At 40.1% G+C, this 23,226-nt stretch overlaps 4 protein-coding genes across 4 annotated transcripts; 2 read left to right on the top strand and 2 right to left on the bottom strand.

The window, feature by feature from the left end:
• Positions 1-2,665: 2,665 nt before the first annotated feature.
• On the top strand, positions 2,666-4,091 carry LOC122413054 (farnesol dehydrogenase-like). Its single transcript, XM_043423130.1, has 4 exons — positions 2,666-2,904; positions 3,000-3,171; positions 3,278-3,534; positions 3,614-4,091. Exons 1-4 carry the CDS (start codon positions 2,773-2,775, stop codon positions 3,797-3,799), a joined length of 747 nt encoding a protein of 248 aa, XP_043279065.1. The 5' UTR covers positions 2,666-2,772; the 3' UTR covers positions 3,800-4,091.
• On the bottom strand, positions 4,066-6,612 carry LOC122413154 (extracellular matrix-binding protein EbhA-like). Its single transcript, XM_043423321.1, has 7 exons — positions 6,585-6,612; positions 6,285-6,451; positions 5,920-6,024; positions 5,690-5,788; positions 5,052-5,486; positions 4,764-4,967; positions 4,066-4,469 (listed from the first exon to the last, which is right to left on the bottom strand). The coding sequence occupies exons 1-7, from the start codon at positions 6,610-6,612 to the stop codon at positions 4,191-4,193; spliced, it is 1,317 nt and encodes a 438-aa protein (XP_043279256.1). The 3' UTR covers positions 4,066-4,190.
• Positions 6,613-10,736: 4,124 nt separating this feature from the next.
• Positions 10,737-15,014, top strand: LOC122413499 (coiled-coil domain-containing protein 8 homolog). The gene is made up of 2 exons (XM_043423883.1): positions 10,737-10,801; positions 13,391-15,014. The coding sequence occupies exon 2, from the start codon at positions 13,434-13,436 to the stop codon at positions 14,472-14,474; it is 1,041 nt and encodes a 346-aa protein (XP_043279818.1). The 5' UTR covers positions 10,737-10,801; positions 13,391-13,433; the 3' UTR covers positions 14,475-15,014.
• On the bottom strand, positions 14,757-22,505 carry LOC122413152 (uncharacterized). The gene is made up of 10 exons (XM_043423318.1): positions 22,264-22,505; positions 21,324-21,693; positions 20,897-21,234; positions 20,429-20,662; positions 19,915-20,320; positions 17,717-17,904; positions 16,586-16,955; positions 16,159-16,496; positions 15,579-15,812; positions 14,757-15,470 (listed from the first exon to the last, which is right to left on the bottom strand). Exons 1-10 carry the CDS (start codon positions 22,448-22,450, stop codon positions 15,055-15,057), a joined length of 3,081 nt encoding a protein of 1,026 aa, XP_043279253.1. The 5' UTR covers positions 22,451-22,505; the 3' UTR covers positions 14,757-15,054.
• Positions 22,506-23,226: the final 721 nt, after the last annotated feature.

Here is a 23,226-nt window from a genome sequence, read left to right as displayed (position 1 = left end):
TTAAAATGTCGGAGCGAACACTCGAGGATTATCGTACTCGTCATAATTGACGAGAGCGAATAATTAAGCAAATGCATCAAGAGTTTTTCCCACAGGAAAAAGACATGCAGTTTTTTTGTTTCTTAGCACGCTCAGCAATTCCGTTGCGAAAGTATTTTTTTTTTTTTTTTTTTTTTTTTTTTTTGTTAACAGAAAGGAGGACGGAGCTGCGCTGCTTAAGAATATAATTTAGTTCAGTTAAACGGAACGAAAGTCGAGGAATACGCTGAAAAAATTATTTTCATCAAGAATTTGTGATTGCATTGTTTGAAGGTGTTCTGAAAACAAAGTGCAAAGCTTCGAGTTCCGTTTGTAAGCGAAACGATAATTCAACACTAAAGTTGAAGGGAAAAATAATTCACTGTCGAATCCTGTGTATGAATCCTGGGCTTGTGAGAAGATCAAATCGATGACGAAATTCTCGTAGCTACTTCATCTCGCTTGTTCCTTTTACTAGTCACGGGGGTTCAGAGCGATGTTATGTGCGCACGTACTGGAAAACTGCGCGCGGACGTAGTTACAATTTAAATGAGCGAGCTCTCGCGCGGGATCCTTTTAACTGATGGCCGTGACTACGCAACGAAACAAGCATGAGAGTGTACTGGCGTAACCCGCAGGGTATTTGGTCCATTTTGAAACTCTATCAAGATCGTTGTATTCTATTAATATTTCACATGCAATGCAACAATTTGTGAATCGAGCCATACATTCAACTCTTCCCTTTTATAACGAATTTATCTAAATGATGACAAAAGATTTTACAAAAAATGTTTTTATCACTTAAAGCAAAGAAGAATGAAAAATCATGTTAACCGCTACCAGAATTTTTAGCGATTCAAAAATTTTTAATCAAAAAAGCAACTGAACCGCTTTGCTCTTTTCATGATCAAAGAAACGATTAAAATGTATTTTCGCAATTATTAAAATTATCTGTAACTTACTTGTTAAGATTGATAAATTTTGAATATTATGATAGCGGTTAAAATACTTTCGTAGTAAAATCGTCAAGCAAAATGTGACAACAGCCATTTTGTATTTATATGCGTATGCATATCTATATTTTAAACCAGCTGGCTCATGGGGTTGTCGAAACTTCCGCTGTTTATGCCGTTATTACTCGTTAACCTAAAAAGTGTTTTTTCTTTTTCCATTCCCAAGTCATTTTCACTGGTAACAAGGCTTTGTCAAGACATCATTGATACCTGAAAATATTTTATTTTCTTATTCTCGTTTTTGGCTCTTGAAAGTTGGGAGGATCCTATTGGAGTGCCTTGCTATAAGAGCCTGTCTATAGCCCTTCAAAAAATGTGATTTTCGTTAATTGTTTTCTCGACAACTAGACGGTAGATCCTATAATAATTCTGGGAATAGATGCACGCTGTATATTTCTAGCGTATTTCCAAATGTCAACTCTCAAAGTTGGAATATTCGATTTCCGTTGAATTCGCGTGACCTTTCTTAAATTTTGATCATTTATTTCAGCAAAACCGAAGGTCACGAATGTGAGACGATATCAAAGTGAGATAAATTTGAGGCAATCTCCCGAAGATTATTACCGTTGCGTAGAGAAGTTTTACGAGAAAAAAACGCTCGCCAATCGAGTTTTAATTCATTAAAAAATTGACGATAACACGAAATCAGTTTTGATGAACTTTCCTCCGTATAAATGTCATGGACTTTCTTCAGTTTCATCTGACCCAATTTCGTAACTCCTGCGTGACGTTTTCAACATGGTGTGCAATTGGAAGAGATGAAAAAAAAAAGTGCGAAACAGTGGAAAAAACCTGCTGGAGAAAGGTTTTTCTCCCGCTAGAGCCAACTCACACACATCCGGGGTACGTTGACTCTGGTCAGTTATACGTAGGTGTATCATGATCACTCCTTTTTTGCTTTACATAATTTGTCCCACAGGTCCATCATGACTCTGAACTCTGAACCCTCCTCCCCGACGATTTCCCAAAACCGTCGTATTTCCCTCAGAAAAATATGCTCTTTCGTTTTATTATTATTATTTTTTTTTCTTTTTTTCGTAACTACCCTGTTTTATGCCACCGTAGTCGTGAATATTTATGCGCGGGTCTTGCATGTGGGCGGTTTTTAACGCCGGCAATGAATTTCGGGGTCACGTGACCCGGAGCTCCGAATAAGACACGTGAAATAGAATGACGTCGACGAGTGTAACTTTACGCTTTCATTTATTCCTCAATTATTTGTCATAACTATTCAGGAAACCCTATGCAAATGTGGAATGAAAAAAGTTTATTATTATTAATCACGGAGAAAACTTGGTGTCGAGAAAATTGTTCATAAAGTTAAAAAATCAAATTTTCATTGAACTTTTCGACCCCAATTCCTTAGGTAAGAATTCCGTTTTTGTTTCTTTGCAAATGATAGTAAAATCAAATTTCGTGCTTAAAGTTAAAGTAAAGGAGCGCGGTAAACGCGATTCGTGCTCGTTGAAATTTCTTGATTATCACTTATCAAAATATTCATTTAATTCGACACAGCGATTAATTACATTTGCGTAGAAAATTTATGTGGAGGTCTCAGTACTGACTTTTCTTATCACGTGATCGTGTGCACTATAACGACGAGCGGCGATACAAAAGGCATAAAAGATCGACTCGTTCTTCACTCGTTCGAGTAATTCGTTCGTCGTGGAGAAAGAGCGTTTGCAGAAAAGAGCTAAAACAGTGAAGGAGGCTAACCTGAGTAGGAAATTCAATTGAAACAATGGACCGTTGGGTTGGAAAAATTGCTGTCGTCACCGGATCCTCGTCCGGCATCGGCTTGGCTATTTCGATCGCACTTGTTCGCAAAGGAATGGTCGTTGTCGGCTTGGCCAGAAGAAAAACAGTAATGGAGGTAACGATAATTCTGATAAGAGATTCAAACTGCGATAGAATCCGTCGATACTTCGTTTCCTCACATTGAATAATTCCTCGGCGATTATTTATTAGGAAGCTGTGCATGCAGCAACGAGTGGTTCGACAGGCAAATTTTTCGGTTACGAGTGCGACGTGACGACTGAAGAAAGTGTCATCGGTGTCTTTAAAAAAATCAAAGAAAATTTCGGCACCGTTCACGTTTTGGTTAACAATGCTGGAACTATGGAAGCTGGCACGATTCTAGGCAAGCCGAATACTCATTTTGTAGACTTTTTCTCCCCGTTTGAGACTTTTTCCCACGCCTATCGGGCTTCGCATAATTTTATTTCCATCAATAATTAAATATGCAGACACGACGAGCGAAGTTTGGCAGAAAACCTTCAATGTAAACGTAATGGGAGCGTTGTACTGCACGCAACAGGCAATGCAATTAATGAAGGAGTCCGAAGAGGAGGGTCACGTCGTAATGATAAATAGTATACAAGGCCACCGGGTTCACATTTTTCGAGAAATCCCAATGAACGTATATCCAGCGAGCAAACACGCTATTACCGGACTCACTGAGTCGCTGCAGCGGGAAAATCTCGGTGGAAGGATTCGTTTCACGGTAATTTTAGCAACTTTATAAAAGAGAGACATATTTGAATAATAATCGCGCGACTGACCCATTGATTTTTCTAACGCAGAGCATAAGCCCAGGAGTGGTGAAAACACCAATAGTCGAACCTTACATGACTCTCCCCGGAACTGCAAATATGCCGCTTCTTGAACCTGAAGACATCGCAGATTCGGTCGTTTACGTCGTTGGAACACCGCTTCGAGTTCAAATAACCGAGCTTACCATCCGACCTCTCGGCGAAACTAACACTTAAAACGAAACCATTTTCAAAGCATTTTTTTAATCGTCCTTAATAATCGACTATCGAGACGTTGTGCTACAAAGTAACGTTGCAGCTCGAATAAATTAGTATTTTTCTCAAATTATGGACTGAGAATGAAACGAGATTTGAAGCTGTCGGCCATCATTCAACGGATGCTGTAAAAATATATCTTGAGCTTCAAAAAATATCAGTGCGACTAATAATTTTGCGAAGATATGAAAAATTTATTTCCAGATAAACAATTATCAACGGTGGAATAAAATGAAGACTTTTTTATTAAAAATATATCGAAGTGCGTTATTTTTCCACGCTGCTTGGCCCGCCGAAATGACCAGTTTCAATAATTTCAGTGAAATATTTCAAAATTTCGGGAACTCTCGTGTTAGGCTATCCGACGGGTTAAATTTCGACGTCGCTTAATTTTACTGGCGTTGACTTCAGCCTCGCGTGCCGCTTCGCTCGCTTTTACAACCGCTTTTTTCGTATTAGTGAGATCATTTTTCGCGCATTGCGTCTCTTTCAACAGTAGCTTCGTTCGTGCCTTCGCGGCCTGTACTAATTGTCGTTTCTCTTTGAACTCCTCCCGAGCACCTTCGGCCGTTGCCTTCGCATTTTCGACATGAGCGTCCGCCGTCTCCATAGCTTTTTCCAGCGTTTTTAACTTTGGGAAAGGAATTTATTAGGCGTGAAGGCAAATTACTTGCCGAATCGTTTCGTATCCGTGTTTGCTAGCGCGAGCGCGATGGACTCTCGTTCGTTTTATGAATCGAATTATAATTTCATCGACGCATTCATGAAAGATTTTTTATCCGTTCAACTACTCAAAATAATCCAGTCAAATTGTCATTAATCGTTGAGGCTTTGGTAACATTGAATGAGCATTATTATTCTCAAGTAAACTTTTTAATGTTTATTGCTCGGAGAAAATATTGAAAAGCGAAGATTGTATAATTACCTCTTGTTGAGCCTGCCGCGCAGAAAGAACCGCTGAATCGACAATGGCTTGGCTCTGTTGCAGGGACTGAGATTCTTCGCTGACAACGGCCTCAGCTTCTTTCATCTCTTGTTGGAGCTGATTTACTATTGCTTCTTTCCCAGCGAGCGCAGCTTCAGCAGCTTTAGCTGCTTGCACAGCTTTTTGGGCGAGTTGAGATTTGACCTGAAGGATTGGGGCACGATGGGGGGGACGATCGATAAGAATCGCAAAAATTCGATGAATACGTTTCGATCAAAGTTTCATTACTTTACGGGAAGCTTGAGCACCGGCCATACTTTGGGCTGCGTTAGCTGCTTTGGCTTCTTTGGCAGCTTTTTGAGCAAGATTAGTCGCCTCTATTTGTGATCGCGGAAGCTTAACGCCGATGCACGTAGAATCGATGAGTTTCCTTGGATTTCTTTGGCCCTGCGCTTCCACGTTGTTTCTCGTACGCCTCCTGTTTTTGTGCGCTTTCGCAGCTGCATGCCGAGCTGCAGTTTTCGCATTTATCACCGCTCGATTGGTATTCGCGTAATCGGCTTTCGCGACTCTCAGTTGCGCCCTCAATTCCTCGACTCGTCTCTTAGCAGCCTCAAAAAGTTCATTCTTTTCGGACAGCGACCTCCGAGCTCCTTGGGCTGCGGCTTGGGAATTCGCGAGACTGAATTTCGCCGTGTGAATTGCTTGATTCAGGGTCTTTAGCTAAAAAGAGTCGGAGAACGCGCGGTATGTGAAAAGCCTTCGAATAATATCGCAGTCGTTGCTTTTTCGAGCGAATCAATTTGATTTTTTTCGAGAAAAACTAATCGAAGTTAACAAGCTAAAGGATCATTGAATCATTCATTTTGCAAACTGGACAGAAAACGATTTGCTCTTTTTTACGATCGCTCACTTTGTCGATTTACCTGCTGTTGGGTCTCGTGAGCAGCCGAAACAGCAGCTTTGACGTTGTTTTGATCCTTTTGAAGAGAAGAATTCTCCTCGTTAACCACCGACCGAGCTTCCTTGATAAAACGGGAGAGATCTTCATTACCGAGCGTTTTACGAATGAGTGAATTTTCATTCGATCCAATCGCGAAAGCAGGCGATTTAATCAGTTAAGAGAAAAAAACTTAATCATCTCGATTGGGGTTACCTTAAGTTCCTCTTGTAATTGCTCCACAATTGCTTCCTTGCTGGAGAGTGCTGCTTGTGCAGATTTCACTGCTTCAGACGCTTTGCGAGCCAACTGAGATTTAACCTGGAGAATATTGAAAGATTTGTGACGAAAGTCGATATAAGAAGAGTGAGAGGCGAAACAGTAAGAAACCGCGAAAAAAAATGGAAATTCGATACGCAAAAATCGACGATTTCGACACTCGTAACCAACGGTCGGTAAGCCGATCCGAAAGATCGATTTTTCCATTCACTTTCGAATGCTTGTTCCAAGCCACAAAAATAGATTGAATAAAAAAGAGGTGAAGTTGAGGCTACGAAGAATTATAGTGAATTTCTAAGTACTTGACGAGCCGCTTGCTGACCGGCAACATTCTGCGCGTCTGAAGCTGCTTTTGCCTCCTGAGCTGCTTTCTGCGCGAGGCTCGCGCCCTTTCGACTGATTTTCTGTCGTCGTAGATGAAAATTCTCGGCACAAATGATTTTAGCACTTCCGAGGATAATCAACGTCACTTTTGTTGTTTTATTTTTTTTGTTTGTTTTTCAGTCAATTCACGCGCGAATCATGTTTACAGAGGAAAAATTATGTCACTAATTCGGAAAGGTTTGAAGCAAATTATACGATCGAGAAAAAAATTTTCTCACCTATGTGAAAAGCACGGAGGATGTGCATCCTCTCGTTACTCCTCCTCCTTTATTTAGCGAATTCAAATCACCGCAACCTCCAATCAACGAGGCAATCATGACAAGACTTTTTTCGAACTGTCAAACCTCATTCGACACACGTGATTCCTTCGAAACCGATTTTATCCTCGCACAACTTCTCGATCTTCGGTAATTCGATCTTGAACGTGCTTGCTTTAAATAAAAGAAAATTCACGTCTAGCACCTCTTTGAAGGAAGGAATCGACGCTCGAAAATCATTGATACTGACAGTTCGTAAGACAGAAAAAAAAAGAAGTATGAATAGTGACATTTTCGATTATTTTGGCTCACGATTCAAATGTGCGAGTGGAAATTGTTCAGAGACAATAATAATTCACACGATTCATTGATTAAGCCTGAATTTTTATTTCTCTACACCGATAATTGACATTTCGTGAAATAATCGTAAAAGTAAAACGTCCTTGCCATTTTCTCGTGACGCATATTACAATTAACACGTTCGTTAATAGTTCATATAAACACAAGCCAAGTATCTGACAACTTTGCAAGGTGAATTGGAACGTATGCTGACTCACGGAGCCCACGAGCGATTCAATAATTATACGTGAAAGTGTACAACGCATAATGCACTAGCTGTGGATAGAATCGGGCACGAACCCCAGTTCTCCACTTCTTTTTTACAATTCTACAATCCTCAACTGTATTTTATACTCTGAAAAAAGTCGTTGAATCCAATAAACTCTCCTAGCGAATATCGATTATAATAAAATATACACAGACATACTGGTATTGAGAACCGCTTGTCATAAACTTGAATTATGTCTCATACAATTGAGTAATTATTAATTATTATTCGATTCTAATGACCTCCCAGTACCACTGTACCTAATGCAATTTTAATCAAATTGTCGCTTTCTACGTGCTCTATTTCTGTAGTGAGCTTTAATGAACATTCGTTTTTTAACGAGTAATTCAAATTCCAAAAAAGTTTGAGTATTTTGAGAAGAAATTATGACTGGATACACAAAATCGAGCATTCATAGACGAGCCAAAATCGAGGTAATGAGTAACTGAAAAGGTTGCTGGCATTCTCTCCCAATCCGATTGATAATTTTTGTAAAATTTATCAGAGTCTTTAAATAACAATTGCTTTATTCCAATACTTTAATATTGAAATTAACAAAATTACGATTTTTTCCCACTACAATCACCAAATTCATGTATTCGCTGAATGAGTCATTCATAATGAGTGTTCATTCTCTTTGTCTTCAGATTATTTGCAAATCGATTCGTCACATTTTGTAAATAGAATAAAACATAAAATTTCATAGTCGGCGACTTAATGCAAATCGCGAGCTTTCTTCGAGTGAAAAATCCATCGGAATCGGTTCAGTGGTTCTCGATCGATAAACAGCCAAATGATTTTCTTCGACAGAGTTGCATACATGGTAGTTTTTTAGTGAAAAATATGGACTCGGAGCTACTCTCTCTCACCAGCGATTCTTGGAAAAGCCTGGCAATTGTAAGTCACTGGCCAATGACTAGTAGCCAATCAGTCGTCGATAAATAATTACGATTTTACATATACGTATATATATTTATGACAGAATATAGCATGATCCAGATCCGTAATGCCCGCATGAGAGTCAAGAACGCCTACTCGGAGGCAGTTCGCAAATCGCTGACAGCCTTTTACCCTCGATCGACAAGATTCAGCGAAGTAACGCTGCGATTGATCCTCGTTCTCGGGGCATACGAGATCTTCGGAGGATTTCTTGTCGCCTCCGTGCGAAAGGATTAACGTCCGGCCTTATGCACCGCGAGGCATTTTAGAGAGGGAGCTTTTCCACGCTTCATCGTTGAAGGACGATTCCGCGAGGCGTATCACCGCGATCCGCAACGATTTGTCTTTTTATGAAAAAGGAGATGAGAAAAAAAATTCAATCGTAGAATTCTTTCGATGAATCGTTAACCTCTTACTTTATTCGCGTGTGAGCTACTTGCATGATTTACTTCTTAAGGTAGTGCATGCACGAAACGATTATCTTAAGTCTCGAAATTTACACAGAGTTTCGACGGGTACTCGACTGACACGCATATCAAATTTTAAAGGGTTCATCTCATTGGTTATTGAGATAAACATGTTTAGATGGATGAAAAAAAATACACAGGTTTATAGGGACTATGCCTAAAAAATCGTTTACCTTTCCATATAAAGAGCAAACGCTTCTTACGAAGTTTATGAAAAAGTGCACAATAGCAATGAAGTATGTAACGAAGGTTTGGGGAAAAATTCGAGACGACTGTCTTACTAGTAATAAAGATATATTACGTTAAAGACTGAACAAAATTGGTAAGGAGCACTCGTACAACCTCACATTTGCTTATTTCTGCATTTTCTTTCTTCTTGGCTTGGGCCATTGCTGTCATAGCCTTGTGTTTTTTTATTGAAACTTTTTTCTTGATCCATTTCCCTCTGTGTTTACCCTTTGCGCTCTCTGATGCGATTTTTTACACAATAGCATTTTCGCCATGAAATTGGGAGTTCAGTCAGTGACAGATCCCTGATTAATTAATGGCTTGTTATTTCATTCGCGAAAAGATGAGTTGAAAAAATTTGTTTACAATTTTTGTTACAATTTAAAGTGATTGTACCTTTGATTAGGAAGTAAAAATTGATCCAATTCGGACCCCCATAAAATACGATCCTACGGGCATGATCTACCTTAAGAATCAAATGATAAAAGTGCAGCACAATTCGCTCCTATAGATCGAAAATCATGATCAGTGAGTTACTTTCAGATCAACAGTTTTGATTACGTAAGTCGATTAATAGAAACACTTGAATTGGGTATGAGTGAAAAAAAAAAAAATAAAATAAAAAAAATCTATTAAACGCATTCACTGACAGCACGTGACTTACAGGATACCGATGAAATATTAAATGGCTTTGATTGAGCAACCTCGATTCGTCTATTAATGGAATTTTTGTGCACTCGTTTTTGTCCTATTCGAAGTATATAGTTGCGTGTTAATAATTTAGAGGCTCCGAGGACAATGGAGTCTTTTCTCAAAGAGTGTGAAATAACGTCCGGGAATTATGTTTACGTTTATACAAGTGTGTGTATGTGTACGTCGGTAAATATGTACAATCGTGGGATTTATAAGTGATTAAATGTAGCGAAACGGGACTGTCCCTCCTCTCGTTGTTATACGGATGAAAGAGAAATCGATTCCTCAATCGGTTATCGAAGTGTGTCTTTCGCTCGATCGTTTTATCCAGGGCTCAATGATCTCCGAAACTATTATGAATCTGTACGCAAATGTATATATCTATATTTATTATTCTTCCGCGGTCTCACAGAAGTCTCGATTGGTCATACCTTTCTTCACACCTTTTTACCTTGCCACTTCAACTTCTCTGTTAAATTTGTCAGTTTTCAAAGCAAACTTGAAACGAATCTGAGTACGATTGTTTTTTCGAAAACGCGATATTCGAATTGGTATGCATAAATACTTTTTTTTTTTCAGTAATTGAATGGTTTCTATCCTTAAGAGAGCTGCTGCTCAACGTGTTGGGGTTTCTTATAACGCGATGGCTCGTGATAATAAGCAAATTATCGTGATTTCTCTCCGAGCTGGTTAACAGAGTGCTTTCTGTGTCTCTTTTTTTTATACCTCCATTCACCAACTGTGCAAAGACACATTTTACGATCTTTTTCTTGCGGAATGTCGAGCACCACTAGAAGGTTTTTTCCCCCCTCATTGTTCGACAATGTAGGTGAGCAATTTTTGCTTGGAAGAGAAAAATATTGTGCGTCAATTTTCAACGCCACGCAGGACGCGGATTCAACGCGCGACGTTTTCCGTCCACACTCGGGGATTCAAAATTGTTCAGGTTTTCAAGCCCACTCGAAAAAATTGGACGCACCGTTCGCCAAGACTAACATTCCCCGTTCCGAGTTTTCTGCTCCCTCAACTTTCGGTCATTTTTTATTTTTTCACTTTTCCTATTATTATTACTTTTTTCATCCGGGAGGGACAACCCCTTCCGCGGATGTGGCCCAACTGGACCAGCACGAGCTATAAGAGCCCCGATAATCGAGTAAGTGGTAACAGTTGCTTATAGCTCCCTCTCAGAGCAAGGACAGCTCTAATTCACGAGCTACTTTACCAACGCACGTCATCGAAATACCGTGAGTAATTCGTAACAACTGTTACCTTCTTTTTTTTTTTTTTTATTTTTTTTTTTTATTTTTAAATACAAAATTTCAAAAAATCCTTATTTGCACACCAAAATCACGAAAGAAATATCGAGGAGACAGAAATTTGTAACTCTGAATTTAAAAAGTTGAAAAAAATCGATAAACCTGTCAAAATATCTCGACACTATGAACGTTCGCTCATTCCTTTATTTTGTTTCTCTAAATATTTCATGAAGTAACAGATAAAAACCGGAATTCACGAAGTGTGACAGTGACCCCTAAAAAATAGCGACATTTCTGCAGACTCGGTTTCCGAACGAGTAGTCAAAAGATATTTTTTCCTGATTGACTCGTGAAATTCAAGTTTAGTCGATATCCCAGTGGATTAAATGAGCTCAGAATAAAGTCGTTCGTCAGGTCGACGACAGTTGTGCATTCGGCTCCATCAACCATGAGCCTCGATGTGTAGAGTGAGTTTGATTCTTTCGAACCGAAAAAATTGGCAATTTGAACGGGGTGTTTGAAACGTTTCATAACTGCAGAAAAACGTTGGACACTCGAACAAGAAACGAGTAACAATCTCGTTGAAAATATTCATATCACATCGCGGTAATGAAGAATTAAGAAATATTGCGATCGATGAACTTTCTCTACGCAACGAATCAGAAGACAAAGAACATTCGAAACAAAGTGGTGAAAAAAATCGAAGAGCCATCGACGCCGATTCTTTTTATCGAGGCAAACCTGCCACTTTTATCTCCCACGATCTCCGATAACACGATACAAAAGTCGATTTATCTGGGCTCCCTTTCAAAAAGATTTCTCGTGCAGATTACCGAGACACAGAATGACGTCAGTCAAAGTAAAATTGCGTTGGTTGTCTATACGAGCTGCATGTAACGTGTAACATAAAGCGGAGCCTCGTTCGTTTCGATCTCGATTTGCAAGAATAACTTGCCCCCCGTGTGTCTCGAGCGTATGTGCTCCAGCACGTATCGTTATAGATATATACATTTCAAGTGTGTCTTTCTTGCTGCGGCGTTCACGATTCGAAAGGGCGTAGCTCGAAAAAATGCACAGCGAACGTGCATTTTCCCACTAGTCTTATATTCGACGTCAACTACGTACATAGAAAAAGGCATATCCATACGTATACATACGAATGCGAATATATCGATAAACAAGGAGGTTTGGAGAGCGCGTTTTGTCGTGATTCGTGGGTGCTGTTGTAATATATGTAGATAAGCGCGGTTAAATAGTGAACGGTCTCAAAGATATTGGCCTCTTAGCATTTTAAATCAGCGTTGCTACTTTTCAGACCGCGACCAAACTGGATTTGTGAATTCGACCAATGACCATGCCACGAGTGTTATTTAACGTAGACATAATCGTGCTCCGGGACAGTCACGAATCCTCTGATAAAATGCACAACACTTTTTCCTATTATTTTCATTCTGCTCTTTCATTTTTGTACTTGAATTCGATTCAACGTTGTGAACTCGGAGCCCCTTGGGACATCGGGAGGTCGTAGAATTGCGTTGTTTACTTTGTCAGGGTCTTTGTGTACTAAGGGGAACAGTGCAAAAAGTTGGATCGAAATTTGTCGACGAATTGACATGGAATAGTCGAGGGTTGATGAACTTGGATCGTTTTTTTGTTTAAATCAGTTTATACCGAGCTTTAAGGCTTTTCGTTTTACTCAAAAATAGGATGAACAGCGAGTGACGTTGACGTAGAAAATCTGACGCAATGAGAGTGGACGTTGTTGGGAAATGGTGACACTTATTTTTTCTTGCTTTTCGACAAAATATGATCGAGAAGATAAGAAAAACATTGGAAGGTTTCAATCAACTTTACGACGAACAAAGAATTCGACGTTGGATGCCACGATGAAAAAAAAGTGCTTTTGCGTAACGGCGGGACAATGATTTATTCTTATTCAATGTTACGTTGACGGTGCACTGTCTGTACACTCGTCGCTTTGAGAAAAAAGCATCAACGCATCGCTACCTCCGGCGAAATTGAGCCTCGATGTCCGGATATTTCGAGTTCGGTTTTTGTCCTTCTTTTAATCTCATTCGTCTATCGAACGCGATCCATACACTTGGATTCGGCACGATTTCCAGGTGATCGGTCATGCGTATCGATCCGCGCGTCGACTTGGGCACGGGAACCAGTGAAATTCTTACTAATGGGGAAAAAACGCGCTATGACGAAGAGAGAGGGATACGAGAAATTGCGATTACACAACTTTGATCGCATAAGTGATAGAATCGTTATGAGGTTGGACAATGATCGTTATTTCCGAACGCGAACTGTCGCGCGTTTTGTACTTTTCCCGTCGACCTGATCACGAGTCTCGATTTCGCTCGGTAATGTCGCTAATTAATTGCTCCGGAACGATTGTTTTCGAGCTCGTTAGAAAGGCTTTCGTTCACTGAGCGTCGGGGAGAAAGAATGGAACGGTTTGGTCGTTCGAAGAAGCGAAAGTAATCGAAATTGGTGAAAAAATGATTGAGTTAATTGACGAATATACGAATAGTTAAGAATTTAATTAAATGAATTTAACGAAATTTGCAGCTCCTGGCGATTTTATTCGGACGGTAGAAAAACCAACGGGACAATGAAGTTCCTCGTGATTCTGGCCTGCGCGAGTTTGGCGCTGGCGGCACCGGGCAGAAAATCGTCGAAAGCTGAGAGCCGCAAACCCCGGGAGCAGTACGCGAGCCCATACGCGGATTACGGCGCATACGAGTACGCCGGGCTAGCGGAGCTTCCGGTGTTACCGAGCCATTACGGCGATGCGGCTCCATCGGCGTCCTTCGGTTCAGGAGCGTCGCACGCAGCTTTGGCTCACGGTCACGGGCCCGCGCGTCACGTTGGTTTCAGCGCTGGTGGTGGATTGGTCAGCATAGCGCGCGGGGCCGCCGACCAGGCGCACAATTCGGTCGCGAATCAGCATTCCGCAGCGGGGCAAGCTGCCTACGTAGCTAAGAATCAATTGGCTCAGAGCGCGGCTCAATCGGCGGCAACCGCGGCGGCTGCTCTCGCCGGTAAGCAAGTTATTCTCGCGGGCCTGGAGCAGCAATCGCGCGACGCTCACGTTGCGGTTGACGGCGAAAAGATGCAGCTTCAGCAAGCCCAGCGCGCCGCTACCGCCGCCCAAAACTCGGCTCAACAAGCCGCTCATCAACTGCAGGTCGTGACCGCGGCGATGAACGCCGCCCAAGCAACTTCGGACCACGCCGCACAAGCGGCGGCCGAAGCTGCTGCGGAACTCGCCGCCCAAACTTCCATGGTCGGCCAGGCCAAAGCTCGCGCTCAAACCATCGATGAACAACTCGCCGCAACCCGACTCGACTTCGAAGCGACCCGAGCTGCCTCCGAAAAGGCCGCAGCTGCGGCTCAACTCGCCCAAAACAACGCCGCCGCTGCAGCTGCCCATGCCGCCGAAGCTGGCGCACATGCCACCGCTAACCAAGTCTCGAGCCTCCCTGCACTTCCGGTCGACAGCCACGAAACTGACGGCCACGAAATTGTCGCTCATCCTTCCGTGCCCCAAGGACACGAACTTCAACTTCAACATCATCACAATTCCATCCTCACCTCCGTACCGGCGGCTCCTCTTCATACCGATTCCTACGACTACAAAGAATACTATTGAGTCCGAATAACGTTTTTTTTTAACTATTGAATCTCCGCTTTTTTTACGAAAACTTTAATATCGAAAATAAGTTATAGTCGTGACGATTCTAATGAGGACGTCGTGAAAATGAGGATCACCCGAACCCAGTCCGTCCTGGGCCATCCTAATCGCCATTTTGCAATTGTCTGCAGCATAATCCTCAAAATCCCTGTTGAGCCGATTTGTTTTTTACGGAAACGAGGGAAGCAAGTAAGCTCGTGACATCTCTGGAGCGTGAAATAAAATATGGAGAGGACGAAATAAAGTGTGTCAATGACGGCAACTCTCGTTTTGAGAGTTATCATATTTTTAGATATTTCTTTCACAACCTTTCCAAACATTTTGAGTTTTTAAAAATACTCTTCGAATTATACAATGATCATTTGAATTTCATATTTTTGTCGGTTATTTAAATTTACATCGCAGCACTAACAAAAGTCACGACTACTGTTCGACGTTTCGTTTTGTTGAATCTGTCTTTCGAGAAAACAAATGAATAAATTTACCAAGACAGTGACATTCGGGGATCTGAACAGTACTTTGGAACGTGAAATTTGTTTCATCGTGGCTCGACTCTAAGATTTATTCCTCCCAGAGCTGAAAGGGCCGGAAGAGCAGGATCGTATTTGATGGGCCCCGTCATATCCGGACCCAGACTAATACGATATTTCGACAACATACAGATTATACCGACTTTGACCTGCGCGTGAGCGAACCTCATCCCTATGCACACTCGCGGACCTTCCCCCCAAGGTAGATAAGTGTAAGGGTGTCTTGCTGCTATATTCGCCTCGCTGAAACGCTCGGGATCGAATTTATCCGGGTCTGGATATATATCAGGATCTCTGTGGATGCCCAATATCGGAATTAGGACGTCGACCCCTTTGTTCATGTGGAGGTTCGTCGTCGGAACAACAACATCCTCCGTGCAAACTCGATTCAGCATTGGCAACGCTGGATATTTTCTCAAAGTTTCTGAAACATTCCGAAAGCGATTGACAAAAAATGACAAACTTTTCGAAAACACACACTTTTTTATGGTAGCTTGCTCAAAGAAATTTGTTTCATTAGCTCATCACTTACCGCAAACAGTTTTGTGGAGGTATGTCATTGATTGTACGCTTTCGTGAGTAATGCCACCAAATTTTTGGAGAGCAACGTCAATGTCCTTTCTCACTTCGTCCTGGATATTCTGATTGGCGGCTAATTCGTATAGACAGTAAGATGCGGTAGTGGCGCTTGTTTCAAAGCCGGCCACGAAAAATACATAGGCTTGAGCCACCGCCTCCAAAACCGTCATTTTTACATGTGATTCTTCTAACAGCCGGATGCAAAACGAATTGAAGTGTATTATTCAATCGAAGAAACGGAAACGAGTGTTTTTTGGACGAAGGTCAACGCGAATCTTTATAACTTTTCTGTAATTTCAAAAGGCTTGGAATTTTGGACATATTTTGCTACAACGGACAACACTCCAAGGTTCGAAAAGTAAAGAAAAAGGATTTATTCAAATCAGCCCATGCGGGGATTCAAATTCAAAATTGTGTCTCAAGATGGTCAGGTTTTATAATCACTCAATTCTTCAAGATAAAAGTTTCCTGAATCTACTTCCTCAATAGGGGGGGGGGGGGATCGAGTCTTAGATACGAATGCCATTTCCTACCAGCTTTATTGGAGGGTTTATCACCGAGGTCAGCATCAACGTATCCTCGGTCTATCAACTGCATTAGTAAATGCATAAAATCAGGTCTTTGAACATTATTGGCCTTTCTGAATTGCATCGTTTCGGTGAAAGCGTTTACGAAGAAATTGACGATTGGTCGTTCGGTGAAAGGAATGGAAAAAAAATCCATTACTTGTGGTGCGAATATGGCAAGGGTGTTCCAGAACGGGTGAGGAGCCAAGACCTTTCGGCCCCAATATCGAATTTCGGAATTCGGATTTTCCAGGCTGTTGGCGTCCATTCCAAACGCAACTGACATTATCGTATCCGTTGTATACCTTCGAAAATAATTTATTTTAAAAACCCACTTATAAGACTCAAAATCAAGGATTATTCAGTCTCGATGGAAAATAAATTTTCATAGTACCTTGCCATAATGTCTTTGAACTCAGCGATCTCGCGCTTTTCAGCAATGGGTTTCAAGGACTCGGTCAATTTGTTGCCAATTTCAACGATCGTGCCATACATTTGCTTCAGCTTTCCAGGAGTGAACGTAGGCGTAAGTTTCGTGCGTAGAGCGCGCCATTTTGGTCCACGCATAAAAAACAAATGGCCCGAGAGCGGATCAACTTTTTCGTTACAGTAAACACCACGGTCGTGAAAGTGATTGAATCCTTTCGTGAGAATGTACTTAATAATATCGGGCTCGGCGACCACGAGACATGGTTTGTGAAACCCGTACGTCCCGAAGTAACGGTTACTTTTCTGTTGGGCGTACGCCTCGGCGTATAATTCCCCTATAAATTCGTCAAATACGGTCACTCATTGTTCGTCCTACAAACTTTTAAAACTGATGAAAAACAATAATACACGTTGATAACAATAAGAGCATATTCATTCACACATCAGAAATTTGATAGAAACATGTAGAGAAGACCGGAGTTAGTTGGCCAAGTTGGCAAAAGTTTTTTCACATAAAGTGAAATCAAATTTGTATTTTTTAACATTCTTTCTGCATGGAAAATGTGATAGGAAGTAAGATTACGATCGTGTATGTGTTTATCACCCCATAGAACTTTTTTTTTCCAATCGTATTCGCTGCATTACAAATTTAATGTCCAACTCATGAGATTTCTTTAAGTCTATGTATAAAGCAAGCAGACGAACAAACAGACAAAAAGATTTAACAAGCAAACAATAGAAAACAAAGGGCGGCAAAAAATTCCCCGAAAAGTGCACCACGACTAAAGATTGACAAGTTTTTAAAAAATTAGATAAGACAATATTAAGCATCATAATAGAATTGATTATGATGATTTTTTTTTTTTTTTTTTTTTTTTATAGGAATCGGTTAAATAATTTTCGAGCCTGATTATAGGTGGAGCTCAACTTCCGACTGATTACCAAAAAATCGAATTTCACGAAAAACTAAAAAAAAAAAATTTTGAAAAACTGTGCCTTCTGTCGGAGTCATTAACATAAATTCTTTCTAAAATGACTCAAATATCAACGGGAACAAGAGGACCGTTGACCAATGTTATTCACCGGGCAGCAATACCTATGCTTATTTTGGCAGCTACGACACGCGCCAGAATTCCGGTGGGTGGTGACGATTCAACGTAAGCCACGCCTTTTCTTCTCCAAAACTCGTACAAATAGTATTTAAAATAAACATAAATACCCGCGAAAACGACTAAAATAGTAGCGAGAATTTTTGTCACCAATAAACCGGAAATCAGGGCCATACTATCAGCACGAAAAGGAACAATCAATTGCGGAGACACTATAATCACTAAAAACCAATATTATCACAAATATTCTTCACGTTTGAGACTGTTAATCATCAGGCACAAGCTGCGATACGGTATGAAAGAAGTCCTCACGTATTTTGCCTTTTATGTGCATTTACCCCCACGATATTACGCGACGGATACAAATTTTTTATAGTTATTCTATATTGAAGGAAAAATGATATTACCACAGTCGTACACTGGGAAAACATAGACTTTGAAAAATCGTTTATTCTAATACTATTGCAGCTTCAATTATGCTAATAATTTCGTTAATTAAAACTTTTAGTACTGGCAATTAACAAAAAATTCTCATAAACGTCACGTTAACAAACAATATTTTGATCAATATTTAAATAACCTTTTTCGTAACATGAGACGAACTTGTTGATTTTTTAAAGTATACACTTGTTAATGGATTCAATAGTTCTGATGCAATTGAAAAAAATGAATAAATAAAACGTCATGCAACCTTGGTATACTAATTACAGATACGACTATAAGAAGCCATTATCTTATTAGAGGAATGACACAAATTATACGGACAACATCAATTTACGAATAGAAAAAATGTGTCGTACGATTAACTTTACATTTTTCAATAAAGACGGACGTTTTGACTTTTTGACGTTTCACTGGGCGAGGGTGAAGTTATACTCATGTGTTTTCACTTCGCGGAGGAAGACAAAATGCGACTCCGATACACGGAAGTAGACGTGTGTCTCTCCTGCTATGCTTAACGCATTTTCCTTCTCGAAAGAAAAGAAAAGCTCATTTGTCATTCTAATCATTCGTGATGGTGACTTTGGCTGAGTGATCTACCAATACTTCACACTCTGCACTTTTCTGGGCCGGAATCCAAAAAAATTGAATATTTTTCCCTCGGCTCCTAGATTTTCATATCAAATATTCAAGATGTACAGCAAAGCAGGACCCTTTTTGTAGTTTTGATGGGTCCAAGATTACTTTAAGACGCACTTAATGACTCGTTTTCTCGAATATAAATCTAAGCTTATCTCACCTCATTCAAATAGTATATTTTGAAAGTTAAACTGAGTTTAAACGGTATTAGAGAAAAAGTCCATCGAAATATTAAAAGAGCGATCGAGTTAATTAGCTACGTTCTCGTACTGATCGTAATTGCTACTTGTTGGATTTCCTCGGCACTTATAAAAAAGTAAACAATTCGTGGAAAATTTCCGAGAGACGACGTTGAACATCGATTGGTGTGGGAAATGTAAAAAAAATGAGTTTTGATAAATTCATAACTGCTCGAACCTACAAATATCTTTAACGAAACGGTATGCGTCTTTATTTATGAATACTTCGATGAGTGAGGTGAGTTGATGGTGCGTGCACGTGTGCTACTCGGACTGTGGCAAGAAGAGAATAAAAAAGCGAGACGAGATTCGGGCGCCCTGATTCGTCGTCAGTACCAAACACGAGGATCATGTGGGGTCTCGCACATAAGATACATTTTAATGATGAAAACAATGAATAATTTATTAAGAAAAAGATTGAATAATCTTAATCAATATGTTATCATCGCTTGCAGCGTAATCCTCAGAACTTTTGTTAAATCGAATTGGTTATTTACGGAAACGAGATGAGGAGGAAGCTCGTGACATCTCTGGAGCACAAAATAAATATGGAGAGGACGAAATAAAGTGTGCCAATGACGGCAACTCTCGTTTTGAGAATTATCAGTTTTTTTAAAATATTTTCTTTTCAACCTTTCCGAACATTTCGGCTTGTACAACACGCTTCTAATAATATTTGATCATTTCATCATTTGATTTTCATATTTTGTTGATTATTTACATAGTAGTACCAACAAAAGTCACGACTACTGTTCAACATTTTATTTTATTGAATCTGTCTTTGGAGAAAACAAATGAATAAATTGACCAAGATATTGACATTCGGGGATCTGAACCTTGGAACGCGAAATAAATTTCATCGTGGCTCGACTCTAAGATTTATTCCTCCCAGAGCTGAAAGGACCGGAAGAGCAGGATCGTATTTGATGGGCCCCGTCATATCCGGACCCAGACTAATACGATATTTCGACAACATACAGATTATACCGACTTTGACCTGCGCGTGAGCGAACCTCATCCCTATGCACACTCGCGGACCTTCCCCCCAAGGTAGATAAGTGTAAGGGTGTCTTGCTGCTATATTCGCCTCGCTGAAACGCTCGGGATCGAATTTATCCGGGTCTGGATATATATCAGGATCTCTGTGGATGCCCAATATCGGAATTAGGACGTCGACCCCTTTGTTCATGTGGAGGTTCGTCGTCGGAACAACAACATCCTTCGTGCAAACTCGATTCAGCATTGGCAACGCTGGATATTTTCTCAAAGTTTCTGAAACATTCCGAAAGCGATCGACAAAAAATGACAAACTTTTCGAAAACACACACTTTTTTATGGTAGCTTGCTCAAAGAAATTTGTTTCATTAGCTCATCACTTACCGCAAACAGTTTTGTGGAGGTATGTCATTGATTGTACGCTTTCGTGAGTAATGCCACCAAATTTTTGGAGAGCAACGTCAATGTCCTTTCTCACTTCGTCCTGGATATCCTGATTGGCGGCTAATTCGTATAGACAGTAAGATGCGGTAGTGGCGCTTGTTTCAAAGCCGGCCACGAAAAATTCATATGCTTGAGCCACCGCCTCCAATACCGTCATTTTTACATGTGAAACTTCTAACAGCAGGATGCAAAACGAATTGAAGTGTATTATTCAATTGAAGAAACGGAAACGTCTGTTATTTTGGGCGCAGGTCTTACTAACGTGAATCTTCAACAATTACAAATGCTGCCCACAACCACGAAAGTATCGTCAAATCAACGGAAAGTTTGTCCATTGCAGTCAACAAATTTACTCCCTCAATAGGGGGGGGGGGGGATCGAGTCTTAGATACGAATGCAATTTCCTACCATCATTATTCGAGGGATTATCCCCAACGTCAGCATCGACGTATCCTCGGTCTATCAATTGCATTAGTAAATGCATAAAATCAGGTCTTTGAACATTATTGGCCTTTCTTAATTGCATCGTTTCGGTGAAAGCGTTTACGAAGAAATTGATAATTGGTCGTTCGGTGAGAGAAATGGAAAAAAAATCCATTACTTGTGGTGCGAATATGGCTACGGTGTTCCAAAATGGGTGGGGATCAAAGACCCTTCGGCCCCAATATCGAATTTCGGAATTCGGATTTTCCAGGCTATTGGCGTCCAATCCAAACGCGGTTGACATTATCGTGTCCGTTGTATACCTTCGAAAATAATTTATTTTAAAAAACCACTTATAAAACTCAAAATCAATGATTATTCAGTCTCGATGGAAAATAAATTTTCATAGTACCTTGCCATAATGTCTTTGAACTCAGCGATCTCTCGCTTTTCAGCAATGGGTTTCAAGTACTCGGCCAATTTGTCGCCAATTTCAACGATCGTGCCATACATTTGCTTCAGCTTTCCAGGAGTGAACGTAGGCGTAAGTTTCGTGCGTAGAGCGCGCCATTTTGGTCCACGCATAAAAAACAAATGGCCCGAGAGCGGATCAACTTTTTCGTTACAGTAAACACCACGATCGTGAAAGTGATTGAATCCTTTCGTGAGAATGTACTTAATAATATCGGGATCGGCGACCACGAGACACGGTTTGTGAAACCCGTACGTGCCGAAGTAACGGTTACTTTTCTGTTGGGCGTACGCCTCGGCGTATAATTCCCCTACAAATTCGTCAAATACGGTCCCTCATTGTTCGTCCTACAAACTTTTAAAACTGACGAAAAAGAATAATACACGTTGATAACAATAAGAGCATTGATTCACTCTCAAGATTCATAAAAACATGCAAAGAAGGCAAACTTTGTTTTCAAACCATTTTTTATAAAAAACGAGCCAAGGCGAATTTGAAAAAACAATTAATTTTTTTTTACCAGAAGCAATCTTCCACTACTCCAGACATCAATTTCAGTTTTTTTTTTTTTTTTTATGTAAAACGATTGAGAAATTCTTAAAAAATCAAATAAAACAATATTAAGCATCATAATAGAATTGACTATGACGATTTTTTTCTTACAGGAATAGGTTAAATAATTTTCGAGCCTGATTACAGGCGGAGCTCAATTTCCGACTGATTACCAAAAAATCGAATTTCACGAAAAACTGAAAAAAAAAAAATTTTGAAAAACTGTGCCTTCTGTCGGAGTCATTAACATAAATTCTTTCTAAAATGACTCAAATATCAACGGGAACAAGAGGACCGTTGACCAATGTTATTCACCGGGCAGCAATACCTATGCTTATTTTGGCAGCTACAACACGCGCCAGAATTCCGGTGGGTGGTGACGATTCAACGTAAGCCACGCCTTTTCTTCTCCAAAACTCGTACAAATAGTATTTAAAATAAACATAAATACCCGCGAAAACGACTAAAATAGTAGCGAGAATTTTTGTCACCAATAAACCGGAAATCAGGGCCATTCTGTCAGCGCGAAAAGAAACAATCAATTGCGGAGATACTAATCACTAAAAACCAATATTATCTCAAATATTCTTCCCGCTTGACACTGTTACACAAGCTGCGATACAGTATGAAAGAAATCCTCACGTATTTTGCCTTTATGTACATTTGGCCCCGAGTGACATTGCGCGAAATGATACATGTTTTTCACTGTTTTTCTTCTATATTAAAAAGGGACAATTATATTACCATATAGTCGCACACTGGGAAAAACATACGCGTCGAATGACGTATCATTAAAATTTTAATGCAGCTTCTATTATGTTTATAATTTCATCCGTGAATATTCTGAATACTGATAAATTACAAAAAATTCTCGTAAACGTCACGTTAACAAAAAATATTTTGATCACTAGACAAATGACCTTTTTCGTGACATGAGACGAACTTGTTGATTTTCTGAAGTATATACACTGGTTAATGGATTCAATAGTTCTGATGTAATTGAAAAAATTAATGAATAGACGTCATGCAACCTTGGTGTACTGATTACAGATACGATTATAAGAAGCCATTATCTTATTAGATGAATGACACAAATTATATATGGACAACATCTGTTTACGAATGGAAAAAAATGGAACATTTTTCAATGAAGATGAACGTTTTAAAGAGGCTACTGCGCAGGGATGAAGTTATACTCACGTGTTTTCACTCCGCGGAGAGACGAAATGAGAGTCCGCCACACGGAAGGAGACGTGTTTCTCTCATACGGTGCGCTTAATGCATTTTTCTT

The sequence above is a fragment of the Venturia canescens genome, chromosome 7, assembly GCF_019457755.1.
Source record: "Venturia canescens isolate UGA chromosome 7, ASM1945775v1, whole genome shotgun sequence".
NCBI classification, from domain to species: Eukaryota; Metazoa; Arthropoda; class Insecta; order Hymenoptera; family Ichneumonidae; genus Venturia; species Venturia canescens.
Note: the sequence above shows the minus strand (reverse complement) of the source record. Positions and strands in the feature narration are given on the sequence as shown.

Bases quoted from the DNA above. Each gene is read 5' to 3' on its own strand.
- LOC122413054 (XM_043423130.1), top strand. From the start codon at position 2,773: ATGGACCGTTGGGTTGGAAAAATTGCTGTCGTCACCGGATCCTCGTCC. The intron at 2,905-2,999 runs GTAACGATAATT...ATTATTTATTAG, and splicing joins GAAGAAAAACAGTAATGGAG to GAAGCTGTGCATGCAGCAAC. The intron at 3,535-3,613 runs GTAATTTTAGCA...TTTCTAACGCAG, and splicing joins GTGGAAGGATTCGTTTCACG to AGCATAAGCCCAGGAGTGGT.
- LOC122413154 (XM_043423321.1), bottom strand. From the start codon at position 6,612: ATGCACATCCTCCGTGCTTTTCACATAG. The intron at 6,025-6,284 runs GTACTTAGAAAT...AATATTCTCCAG, and splicing joins GTCAGCAAGCGGCTCGTCAA to GTTAAATCTCAGTTGGCTCG. The intron at 5,789-5,919 runs GTAACCCCAATC...CGTTTTATCAAG, and splicing joins AATTACAAGAGGAACTTAAG to GAAGCTCGGTCGGTGGTTAA.
- LOC122413499 (XM_043423883.1), top strand. From the start codon at position 13,434: ATGAAGTTCCTCGTGATTCTGGCCTGCGCGAGTTTGGCGCTGGCGGCA.
- LOC122413152 (XM_043423318.1), bottom strand. From the start codon at position 22,450: ATGGCCCTGATTTCCGGTTTATTGGTGACAAAAATTCTCGCTACTATT. The intron at 20,321-20,428 runs GTAAGTGATGAG...GGAATGTTTCAG, and splicing joins CCTCCACAAAACTGTTTGCG to AAACTTTGAGAAAATATCCA. The intron at 17,905-19,914 runs GCCACGATGAAA...TCGTGCTGATAG, and splicing joins GGAATAAATCTTAGAGTCGA to TATGGCCCTGATTTCCGGTT.